Source organism: Lipotes vexillifer, unplaced genomic scaffold (genome assembly GCF_000442215.2).
Source record: "Lipotes vexillifer unplaced genomic scaffold, Lipotes_vexillifer_v1.1 scaffold42, whole genome shotgun sequence".
NCBI lineage: Eukaryota > Metazoa > Chordata > Mammalia > Artiodactyla > Lipotidae > Lipotes > Lipotes vexillifer.
In genome coordinates, this window is record NW_006783436.1 from 1,141,545 (window position 1) to 1,154,340 (window position 12,796).

The window sequence follows — 12,796 nt, forward strand, 5'->3', positions numbered from 1 at the left end:
ATACGGAACATAAGTCTAAAAAAAAAAAAAAAAAAAAAAAAAAAAAAAAATATATATATATATATATATATATATATATATGTTATATTTGTTAGTCATCAAATGCTTAATATACACCTCCTTCCCTCAGGCTTCCTGAGCATTAGCCAGGATTCAGAATTTGGAGCTAATCCAGACCCTGACTCTAGAGCCCTCTTGGGCCTTGGGCCTGTGACTGGGCCGGGAGACTACCCCTTCTCCCCTTAGAAGAGAGGTTAGATTAAGTAGTTACTTAATACAAAAGTAATTAAGTAGTTACTTAGTTACCTCTGGAGTCCCTTAAACTAGGAAAACTCAGAGGTTACCAGGAGGCAAGTGTTTGCCTTACATTCCTATAGGACACCTCCAGGTTGGTGGCTGCTTGTGTGTGAGTGTGGTCATATGTTTGTACTAGAAGACAGATTTATTTATCATTTTTGCATTCTTGGTTTCAGTATTTAAAATGTAATGAGTTAAAAAAAATATTCTTTCAGACTTCCCTGGTGGTCCGGTGGTTAAGACTCTGGGCTTCCACTGAAGGGGGCATGGGTTTGATCCCCGATCAGAGAGTTAAGATCCCGCATGCAATGCGGTGCAGCTAAAAAAAAAAAAAAATTCTTTGGCTGATGGTGCTTTGATGAATATAAACTAGGCAGGCTGAGAATCGACCTAGAATGGAGAACTTCACTGTAATTCTGGTTGAGAACCACCAGGAGACTGATGTGGACCCACACAACACCCTTCCAGGGGGTCCTAGAGAGCTAACAGTTCCGGGCTTCATGAGAAACTCCTCATGTAGGTTTCTCCACCTGTACAATGGGTATTTATGTCAGTTGGCTCCTTGAATACTAAGCTCTTGCAGAAATGAATCACATTTAGAATGTTTCCGTCGTCCCTTTAGAAAAGAACATGTGTTCGAGAACTGTTTTCCCAAGGTCTCCGTTCATGGCCTGTCCATAGGATCACGCTAATAATAACAGTAGACTTGAGCCAGGGATGCTGGCTGTTTTTCTGAAGAATTCATGTCATTTGTAAACATTGTTATCCTTCTACTTCAGACCCTGGGTTGAATGTAAATCCTGAAGTAAAACGTGTAGGACCACCTGTGAGTGTGCATATGCCTGGCTGGACCAGCAATGACACGGACAACTATATCTGACTTCAGACTAGAGGGTTCTTCTGTGGAATTAGATCTGAGCATGTGAGCTAATGTTTGGAATTTTCTGGATAATTCTGTTGACTGCTGCCCTCTTAGATGCTAGCAGACTCCTGTCACATGGGTCTACTCTAAAGAATGCCCACGAGGGTGATGGGCTTGTTGAGTCAAACGGCAGCCTCCCCAGCCAAGGGACGTTGGCAGTGGACGTGGTGAGGGCACAGTAGAGGGTCAGTTCAATGTACCTCTCTTGACCCAGACCAGCAGTGAGAGGGCACGTGGAGGCGAAGCTTTTCCTTCCTTGATCCTGAGTGGGAGTTATCTTAGCCTCAAGGCTACAGCTTTATGCAATATCATCACCTGCATATATAATATTTATCAAGGATCTGCAACAGGCCAGGCCCAGAATGAAAGAAAAATCTATATAAGCCATGATTTCTGCCTCTGAGAAAATGACCTTTGAAAGGTAAAAGAGAGAATTTGAAAACACGTACACATTGAATGGTTTCATGGGACAAGTCACGTTGCTCTTGAGTTTCTGTCTCATGGGAGATAATAAAAATGGGAGATAGCGAAGTTGACCCTCCTTCAGCATTTACTGGCACGAATAAAGAGCTCATTGTTCAGTGTTTTGAAAACATCCCTGAATGAAAACGTGATGGCATTAGCACACCTGACTGAAGGTTCTCTAGGGTTATTTTCTTGATTAACTTTAAGCCCAATGTCCTGCAAGTTTCTTCCCCAAAGACCTACCCTGGAACCTCTCCTGACCTTTTCTTCTATCAGGGGCCCTTTTCTGGAGTGTGTTCCATAAACACAGGCTCAGCTAGCTGCCTACAGGGCAGGGAAGATTTTACTGCCAGAGTGAAGGTCTGAAGAGTATTACCCTATGGAAAGGTGGGCAGGTGGCAAGTCTTGTTGGCCATTTCAGCCTGGGTCAACATCTCCACCCTAACAGTGTTTGACATACATCCTTCATGTGACTTTCTAACCCTGAACTCAATTTTCTCCTGGCCCTACCTGGCTGAGGGCTGCTCTTTTAGCTCTCCTGGGCACAAAAGAGATGGCGCAATGCCTTTGCGTTACTTTCTGAGAGAACCATTCAGTGTCCATCAGATTATGCTCCAAGCAATTCTTTAAAGAAACCACAGGCTCCTGGGCACTTATTTCCAGAAATCTTCCTTACCTTTTTCCTTTCTTCCTGGACATTTTATTATCCATCCATATATATACATGCTCAATCTCTGCCATCACTCTCATAAAGTATGAAGTCCTTTTTTGCTAATTTGCCTCTGATCAAGAAAGATTGGTCCAAAAAATGGTCTCTTTAACTGAGTTGAATTCTCTTTCATTCAACAAATATTTATTGAGCATCTACTGCATTCTAGGCACTGTGGTGAGGATACAATAGGGAACAGGACGAGTAGAACTCCTGCCCTCAACGAATTCCCTGTCTAGTGAAGAGAAAAGAGACAGGAAAACAGGAGGTGATTGGTGATGGGTGATGTCTGAGCTGACATTTAAGGATAAACAGGACTCAGGCAGGCAGAGCCTGGGCGCAACGATTAGGGTTAGGACTGTTTACTAGCAAGGAAGCTACACAGCAATCCATGAGCATTTGAAGGTAGGATTTTATTTCCAAAAGACTGTATTAGGTAGGATTACATCTGATGGCAGGTAATAAAAAATTCAGGTTATATTGTTCTAACTACGGAAAAGTTTTCTTGTTCTCATTTAACACAAAGTCAGGGGCTAGGAAACCCACAACTAGTATGATGTTGCCATGATGCCATCAGGAATCCAGGCTCCTGGTTTTCGATTAGCATTCATCCTCAAGTTTGTCACCTCATGGCCGCAAGATGGCTGCTCCAAATCCGTCATCACATCCAAGTTCCATGCGGAAAGAACCAGGCAGGAAGGGCAAAATGCAATGTACAAACTGAGACTCCCTCCTTTAAGGAGCTTTCTGGGATGCCTAACCCAGTCATTTCTTCTTATACCTCATTGGCTAGTATCATGTTACATGGCTGCCTATCTATAGGAGAGGTGAAGTGCATCACCACCACGAACAAAACCTGGGTGCTGTTAAAAGGAAGAAGAAATTAGATATTGGATAAGAAACCATCAGTTTCTGCAAGAGCGACAGAAGCAACAACAAAAAACAATACCTTCATTTTTATATTGCATCATATCCATTAATGCATCTTATCCTATGGAAATACAAGGAGGTGAAAGGCAGACATCCTTCTTTTTTCCCAAAGACTTGGAGAAGCGATCTGACCTTACCTGTACTGGATTGTACAGAAATACAATCCAGTACACTCTGAAGCCCACCGCATGTGTTATATATGATGTTGCTTATGAGTTATGCTCTATACAGTAGGTCTTGGACATTCAAGAAGAGTATGTCCCAGGACTCTGAAACTCTATATTCAGGAAAAGACTGTAACATGCCACATCCCTAATACAGCAGGAGGAAAGAAAGGTCAGGACCAGAACAGCAAAGCCTCTTGGAAATAGATGCTGAGCTAGCTGCCAGCTAGGCTCATCCACTATTACTAGTGGCTGTTAATAACAGCATCTATAACCATAGCTAACACTCATTGAGTCCTTTGTTCTCACAGGCATTATTTCATTCCACCTTCGTAACAACACTGTGAGTTAAGCATACTATCATTGTCTTTCCTCTACGAAGTTCAGAGAGGTTAAGCAACATGCCCAGTGTCACACAGCTCATTCATGGCAGAGCTAAGGTTCACACTCAAGCCTGTTTGACTACAGCATCTAAATTCCAAACCTAATTTCCTTTTTACGGCTCTTCACTGGATCTGACTCACTCATGCATACCAGACAAAGAGAATGGAATTCAAATTAGGACCTCAAAAAATTATAAATTAATAGATGTCATGCTTTCTCAAGGTTGCTTATCTCAGATCTAAAGTGTCGGAGTTAAATCTGTACATTCTCAGGGTCTACCGTAGTTAACTCTTTCAGCCTTGCCTTGGGTGAATGCAGATCTCTGATGCCAAATTCCCTCTGACTACACTGTTTATTGCACTTGGTCTCATCCCGGAGATTTTTGTCTGGTCTTCTTCCTGTGAAGTGGAGTTTGCTGTAATTGCTTGGTTGTCATTAATGTAACTATCCCTTTGAGCCATTTCTTTTCTTTTTTTTTTTTTATCTTTATTGGACTATAATTGCTTTACAATGGTGTGTTAGTTTCTCCTTTATAACAAAGTGACTCAGTTATACATATATATATATGTTCCCATATCTCTTCCCTCTTGCGTCTCCCTCCCTCCCACCCTCCCTATCCCACCCCTCTAGGTGGTCACAAAGCACCGAGCTGATCTCCCTGTGCTATGCGGCTGCTTCCCACTAGCTAGCTATCTTACGTTTGGTAGTGTATATATGTCCATGCCACTCTCTCACTTTGTCACAGCTCACCCTTCCCCCTCCCCATATCCTCAAGTCCGTTCTCCAGTAGGTCTGTGTCTTTATTCCCATCTTACCCCTAGGTTCTTCATGACACTTTCTTTTTTCTTAAATTCCATATATATGCGTTAGCATTCTGTATTTGTCTTTCTCTTTCTGACTTACTTCACTCTGTATGACAGACTAGGTCCATCCCCCTCACTACAAATAACTCAGTTTCATTTCTTTTTATGGCTGAGTAATATTCCATTGTATATATGTGCCACATCTTCTTTATTCATTCATCCCTTTGAGCCATTTCTATTAAGGTTTAGGCCTTCAGTTAGCAAAATGGATTTTAATGTTCGTAAATATAATATGAGCTAGAAGGAGGGGAGTCTGGGGCTTCTGTGGCATTCCAGAGCTTAGGCATGCAAAGTAGCCCTAGTGTTAAGATAGACAGTACAGTCTAGAATCACAGATCTCAGCACTGGAAGAGATGATATGGCCCAGCCTCTACAGAACCAGGTAGGTAAGGCATTATTAGCTCCATTTCAAAGATGAGATGACTGAAGTTCAGAGCTTCGATGAAATGCCCAGAATCCGACAGCTAGTATCAGAGCCTAATTCAGTTATTCAGGGGTTATTCAGGATGAATGGAGTGACTTGTTCTTACAGATCAGGAGCCTATATACCCTATTTGGACAGAACTTTATGTCTGTCTGTCAAGGCTCTTTATTAGTCTCAGAGAGAATGACACAGCCTATTCTGACATAGGGACAGTTGGCAACTTAACAAGGAGACCATCACTTGTCTTGCCTCTGTCAGTGTAGTCAGGACAGCAACAGGTAAAATACCTTAAATGCATATTCTAAATATACGTGTATAGGTGGAGTTGGTTCACTTTAACATTCCTGTGTCACAATATCCAAAGATTCACTCTGAGCTCAGAGCTCCAAGCTGTATTCCAAAAATGCTGATTTCATCCAGTGTCTTCCTCCAACAAGCTGGAGGACAGCTTGTGAGTATTTGCTTATTTACACGGTGGGCTCTGAATATGCCATGTTCATGCCCTCTTCCAACACAGATTAGCTTCCAGCCCATCTGCTCCCAGCCAGTGATGTAGATGTACCAGCTGCTTCCCAAGAACCAGTCGGCATCCTGTAGGAGGGGCAGGTCCCTTTCCCAGGTCCCTTTCCCTGCTGCCTGCTCTCAGCCTAAGCCCTCTCGCCAACCACGGTGGGTCCCTCCGTTCTCACTTCTCCCCATCTGAGAATCAGAGCACACAATCCTCTTATGAGCCCATGATTTATCAGCACAGCTCCAGCTAAGGGCTCTAAGTCTGATTCTCTATGATCTACTGATTGTGGGAACATGGCAAGGGTTGTTTAAAGGGGCTGGGCTGAGCCCCTGCAGCTGACAGACAGAAGGTGGCTGGGGAAAAAGCTGCCCTCTAATCGGAAAATGAAGGCGCTTCTGTTGCTGGTCCTGCCTTGGCTCAGCCCTGCCAACTACACTGACAATGTGGGCAACCTACACTTCCTGTACTCAGAACTGTGAGTCCCCCTCTCACCGTGCCTGCCTGTGTTTGTGAATTGGGTATGGTCGGGGGTGGGACCTGAGTCCGTTTCTTGGCTGGTATGTCGGTTTAGAGGAATAAATTCCACATGCACTAGATGCACTTGGACAAAACACACTGCCGGCAGTTTAAAGCAGCGTGCTTAGCTGTGTGTGACTTAACAAAAAAACCACCATCTTACTGATGCCGTGCTTTCCCAGCAAGGCATTTTTTTTCCCTGCTTCTGTGCCAACACTGCTTTCTCTTTTTTGGTACTCTGCTTTTTCTCAATAGATGTGTCTTCTCTTCCTTCCATAAATAGAACCAAAGAACAGTTAAGAACAGAGGCTGCATGTACAGATGTGCAGTCTCTATCAGGCATTTCTAGTTATGAGCAGATAGCATCCTTTTTTGAGACAGTCGGTCTCCATACCTGCAAACACAAAGAGTATCAGTACAGGGGCAAGATAGCCCTATAGGTAAAAAATAAAAAACCTCTACATCCATTTTGTTTTTATTTTTGATAATTTTTATACATGGGAAAGCAGAAAGAACGCTGCAGTGAACACCCATATTCATGTCACCTAGATTTAATGATTAACATTTTGTCACTTTTGCCTCATTTGTTTTATTTTTTTTACAAAAGTGGTTTGGACTAGATTGCAGTCATTATAACATTTTACCTCTAAATATTTCATTATGCATCTCTACAAAAGAAAGACATTTTCCTCCATGACCTATGTCCATTTTGCAAGACGAAATGACTCATGTCTCCAACCTTTACAGTGATATTTTTCTGGTTCTTTTTTGTTAATAAGCTTTGAAAGAGGATTGCAGACTGATGTGAACAGCTTCTAGCAATCAGGTGAAAGGCGCTGCTGCGTGTGCCTCAGTGTTTGCAGAACTTACAAAAATGTAGTCCTCCTTACTCACCAGACAGGTAAAAATATCAAGAGTTGGCTTATGTATAGATTAGAGTCAGAGGGCTCTATAAACAGAGTCCGAAGAGCCCAGACTAGAAAAGCTTGATTTTCTAGATAGAGATCCCCACATGTTTAGATATAACCAGTGCCTCTGTTATAGTTAGACAGACCAACCAATTTGCCCAGCACAGTAGATGCTCAATAAATGCTCCATAAGTAAAGAATGAATGACCTGGGTCTTTGGAGGCACGTCATTCGTTTTGAGGACTCTTCATTTCAGGATTTCCTGGTCCTACCTTATTGGAATGTTACCCCAGTCCACCTTGGATAAGAAGGTTCAAAGAGAAAGTATCTAGCTTAAGCCTGAATAGTGAGCATCTCCGGGGTGATAATGACATTGTGGAAGCTTTTCTAGAAAAATATACAATGGCAGAACTAATTGGGATGGTGAAAAGGCCCTTTCCTCTCTCTTGATGGATGCCAAAGGAACCTATGAAATCTAGTGCCAAAAAGCATTCCTCCCCACCCTTGTCACCGGCACCCCTCCACCTCCACCCCCAGCCCCCATCTGCTATCCTTGTTAGTTGCTGTATTAGTTTCCTAGGGCTGCTGTAACAAATTACATACACAAAACAACACAAATTTATTGTCTCACAGTTCTGGAGGCTAGAAGTTTGAAATCAAGGTGTCAATAGGGCCACACCCTGTGAAGGCTGTAGGGGAGAATCCTTCCTTGCGTCTTCCAGCTTCTGGTGGCTCCAGGCATTCCTTGGCTTGTGGCTGCATCCCTCCAGTCTCTGCCTCCATCTTCACATGGCCTTCCACTGTGTGTGCTCTCTAATTCTACGTCTTCTTCTCTTCTTATAAGGACACTTGTCACTGGATTTAGGGCCCGCCTGGATAATCCAGGATGATCTGTAAGACTCTTTATCCAAGAAGGGTCACATTCACAGGTTCTGGGTGGCATGTCTTTTGGGGGCCACCATTCAACCCATGACAGGTGCTAATGAGGAGACTTTCCATTGAGTTACTTTCTGTTTTATAGCCTAATTAAAGGAAGGCTCTTCATACTGGCTTACAGTTTTCTTTTCTGCAAATACATGAATCAAAGGCAACTTTTCTGTTGAATAACTGAGCGAACGCAAGCTGGCCATTCTTTCTGAAATGTGAAGCAATCCAGGAAGCGTGATGCCAGAAAATTGCAAAGACCATGTTCCCATACTGATTTGACAGAACTTTCTTGGAAGCTTCCGGTTGCTAGGGATGCTTTATAAGAGAATCCTGTGCAGCTGTTGCCTGCTGCTGCTGCTGATGATCATGAACTAATTGGTGAATTAATGACACATTGCAGGTACTGTGGCAGGTGCTGGAAGGAATAGGGGCAGTAAAAAATTAGTCACACTACCCACCCTCTAGGAGCTGAGGATCTAATTGAGAAGACAACATTTATGCGGATAAGAAATATAAACATTGATCCAAGGCAGAAGAGGGTAAGTCTTTTAAACAGTAGGGCAGGTAACCGGTTGAGAGGAGGTGGAGATTGTGCATTTCGGTGAAATTGATCAGGGAAAGCTTGGGGAGAAGTTGGGGGTTTGAGTGGGATCTTGAAGTAATTAGGGAGGAATTAGGCAGAGTCAGAGCTGGAGGGAGAAAGCGTTTCAGGCAGGGTCAGTTGCACTGGTAAAAAGGGTTAGGAGTTGGCCAACCCTTTGGTTGGTCAGCAAACGTCTAGAAAACAACTGAGAGCCGTGAGTGGTACTGCTGGGTCTGCTCAGCTTTCTCAGAGCGGGGGCCGTGGGGTGATGAGGTGCTACCGTAGGCCGCTGGGATCTCGAAGGTGGAGGGGACTCACTGGGAAGCGTGGGAAGCCAGGCTTCCCCCTGCCACCCTCGTCTGAGCTTTGGCATCCGGGCCCTCGGTGAGGCTGGCCCGGTGTCCCGAGCTTCCAGCCGCAGAGCTCCTCCTGGATTTTCCTTTCTCTCTGACACCAAGGCTCTCTCAGGCTGAGTCCTGTTCCCTCGGGGCCCTGCTGGAAAACTGGAGCTAATCCAGTAAACGGATTCAAACTTAAGAGGTGGCACCTAGAGGTCTCAAACTCAAATGCCTACGGGAACCAGGCAGGAGTTATCTGAACATGTGACTCATTCGGGTATAAGACCACAGGAAGAGGTGAGGCCTCTGAACAACTGCTGAGAAAATACATATATATATATATATATATATATATATATATATATAATGTCTAAAGGCATTTAAACCCAAAGTAAAACAAAAACACCATGTCCAATCCAGCAGATCGCTTCTGCCTGGTTTGGCCTTGAGGGCCAAGAGTTTATGACCCTGGGCAGCTGCTTCTTTAAACATCTTCATTGACACCTGTTGCCATGACCCAGAGGAGAGTGCATTCCATGGAAGAAGCCTAAAAACCAGAGTATTTGGTGTAAAGGAGTCCCAGTCAGAGGTTAGGGGACAGGGAGTCTAGGACTGCTCCTGGGGTCTACAAAAAACATGCCATAAGGATCAAGGGCAATGCTTTCTTCCTCAAGTCCTCGGCCCCCGGACTCCCACAAACTCTTTTTGAACTTCCTAGACCCCCAAGCAAATGTATGAAACAGACTTTGAGTCTCGTGGACCTGAGCATGGATCCAGCCTTCTCATCGTTCTGGGTCTATTTACAGCCTCACGCGTGACAAGGCTTACAGGTGAATGAAGTCCTTGGAAGAGCCTGGGTTCTGAGGACCCCCCCCCCCACAGAAGAACCGAGGGCCCAGTTTGTCTTTTAAAATGCAAATGTTTGGGCTCTAAATCAATTCACTAAAACAAAAACCTTGGCAGGGGAGGGTGCATCCATTTTCATGCTTAAGTTCCCCAGGTGATTCTTATGGAGCCCATCCTATTTTCAGTCTTAACAAGCTCCCCAGGTGATCCTTATGGGCACTATAATTTAAGAACCTTTAGATCCAGTTCAGATGTCCACTCACTCTGACTTCTCCCCCATGGAAAATCATCTCTGTGCGTCTCCTCTGCTGTGTATCACCAGCAGCGTTCCTGTCCGTCTCCTCTGCCTGGTGAGTCCTTAGAAGGAGAGCTCTTTGAGAGATGTTAATTTCTGTACACCCTGCTTCTGCGCGGTATAAGCTTAAGTGGAACTAAATGAAATGGATTTGCCTCACGTCTTGGCTAATTGCTTGGCAAGCTGGCCTTATCTCATGTTTTGCAGAAAGCAGCCCCGGGCATGAATAACTGAGATGGCTGCTTCTGTGGTCAGTGATCTCCCATGGCTTTTGTAACATTTGTTTAAATATTTTGTTTAGCAAAAATCCCAGGGAAAAACCTTAGAGTTTGGTGGGGTGGTGAGATGCATTTTATGGTCCAGCCCCTACTCTCAAGAGGCATTTACAGAAAATTGAATGTTTTGTCATCTTTCCCTAGCCTTTCAAATTTCTAGCTCCTACAGCCCCTGAAAAGACTTCTTACTTTGTGTCCTATTTTGGTAGATGCTGTGTTCATGCCCATGGTGTAAAGTCTGAGTGAGTTTTGAGTAGGCATACAGTAAGTTGGAGCCCTGTTTTTCAAAGTAGGTAACTGTCCTTTGTTTTAGAGATGAGGGTATCGATAAGACAGCTAGGCGTGGTCGCTGGGGGATGAGAGGTCCCTGAAACGGGTGCTCCTGCTGTAGCTGTGTGGCTTCTCAGAAAGCCAGGGCATGCTGGCTCTCTTTCTAGCTTACAGTCAAATATTCTTGGTTGGGAACCGGCATCACTATGAACAGTATCCATGCCCGTATCTGGAGACAAAAATTACACTCTCTCCCCTGACTCCTGTAGAGATAGGAGCTCTACGGAGGGAAGGTTTATTCCCCTTAGAGTTTTGTGCTCGGGAAATTAAAATGAACAACTCCAGTTTTGCAACTTGAATCATTTAAGGTTGTGGAAAAATGTCTCCTGGAGAAACTGCCAAGTGCAGCAGGAGTTATGAGGCAGCCCTGTGTGTGTCGTTCCTGGGACACAGGTCTCGGGTCCAAGGAGCCCAACCACCCATAGCCTCCCCGGCAGAACTTCCTTGAACCAACCTGTAAAACACACCTCTGACAAATTCCACTGTCTTTGTTGGGGTACACGGGCCAAAAAGGGCCTTAAATCACACCCAGCTGGGCATTCTGGGCTTTCAAATGAGGAGATGGTTTGCCCTGGTCCGACTTCTCCATTTCCCCTTCTCTAAGTAAAGGTCACGCAACAACACTGGCGTCCTCCCTGCTGGCTTCAGCCAGTCCGGACGCGCAGGCCCAGCGGCCATGGCTCACGGGCCCAGCCACTCCACCGCATAAGGGATCTTCCCGGACCGGGGCACGAACCCGCGTCCCCTGCATCGGCAGGCGGACTCCCAACCACTGCGCCACCACAGAAGCCCGGGAGACATCTTTTTTTTAAGGGCACAAGGCATATCTAGATTGTTGCTGTTGGATTCTTTCTTGTGTGAATGAGTTGGAAGAGGGTTGAGGGAGAGGAGTGCAGTGGGATGACCTCAGCATCCTTTTCCTCCCCACTTCATTTGCACTGTGTTAACGACTCCCAACACTTTCCAAGTTTAAACCAATAGGGCGAATTCTATGGGTTTGCCAGGAAACGCTTTCCAAGTTGAGTCTCAAAGAAATTGTTTCTTTTTCATCAAAATTGAAAAGGGGAAAAAAAAAACCCTGCTGATCTCTGGATTTTTCTCATCGTATGTTTTGAGAATCTGAAGTTGAGTTTAGATTAAGACTTAGAAGAAAGGAGAGAGAGTTTACAGAGGAAATGGAGTGAGGTGGAGAATCCTACTCCAATGGAGAGGAGCAAAGCCAGGGCCCATCTGGGTTCAGTGACTCTCAATGTCTTTCAAAGCGTGGCAGCTCCACACATGTCTAATAGGGCATTTTTCCTTAAATCTACAACTTGTGTATTTGGAAGGAAATTGAAGCCGCATGTTCCTGATTTATTTACACTTCACTCATCAAAATGGTGCTTTGTAATGATTCTTTGTCCAAAGAGCATAGTGATCCTGTTTAATGGTCTTATTTTTCTCCTTGAGAATTAGCAAGTTCTCTTTTGCCAGCAGAAAAGCAACACCAGTCCCAAACCATTTGCTTTCTGGTCTAAAAGGCAAAACTGGAGGGCTTCCAGGTACCACTTCAGTGCTTGGCAAATTGTATCTTTCTTGGTGTCACCTGACTATGTCAGGTGGTTGAAAGACAGTGGGGATTTTTTTTTTTTTTTTTTATATCAGGCCTCACTGATTGATTCGTTTGATGATTTTTTAATTTTATTTTTATGAAAAATCTCAGCACAAAAGTAGAGTATAAGGAATCCCCATGTACCCTAATACCCACCTCCAATAATTAACAATTCATGGATATCTGTTTTCCTCTGTATCCTCCTTTGAAGCAGATCTCAAGCATCATATTTCATCTAATACTAAACGTTTTAGTATTTACCTCTAAAGGATAAAGATTCTTAAGAAATGTAACCATAACACTAATATCACACCAAACAACCATAATTCCTTAATATCAAATATGCAGCCAGTTCAAATTTCCCCTTTTGCCTCATAACTTTTTATAGTTTGTTTGAATCGTGAGCTAAATAAACTTTACACATTACAACTGGTTGCCATATCCCAAGTCCTCCTACCTTCCCTCTCCAGACTCCATGGAAACAGAGGTGTTCTTTTTTTTTTTTTTTTTTTTTTTTT

At 44.0% G+C, this 12,796-nt stretch overlaps 1 protein-coding gene across 2 annotated transcripts in view; it reads left to right on the top strand.

Annotated features, from left to right (window-relative positions):
* LNX1 (ligand of numb-protein X 1) overlaps positions 1–12,796 on the top strand; it is a 146,409-nt gene that overhangs the window by 26,847 nt on the left and 106,766 nt on the right. Inside the window, exon 1 of one of the 2 annotated variants that reach the window (XM_007456079.1) lies at positions 5,745–6,144. The exons of the other annotated variant lie outside the window; for it this stretch is intronic. Within the exon in view, the coding sequence (XP_007456141.1) occupies positions 6,053–6,144 (92 nt within the window). The 5' untranslated portion in view covers positions 5,745–6,052. Of the gene's footprint in view, positions 1–5,744; positions 6,145–12,796 lie in introns of those variants that run through there. 2 annotated transcript variants of the gene reach the window in all.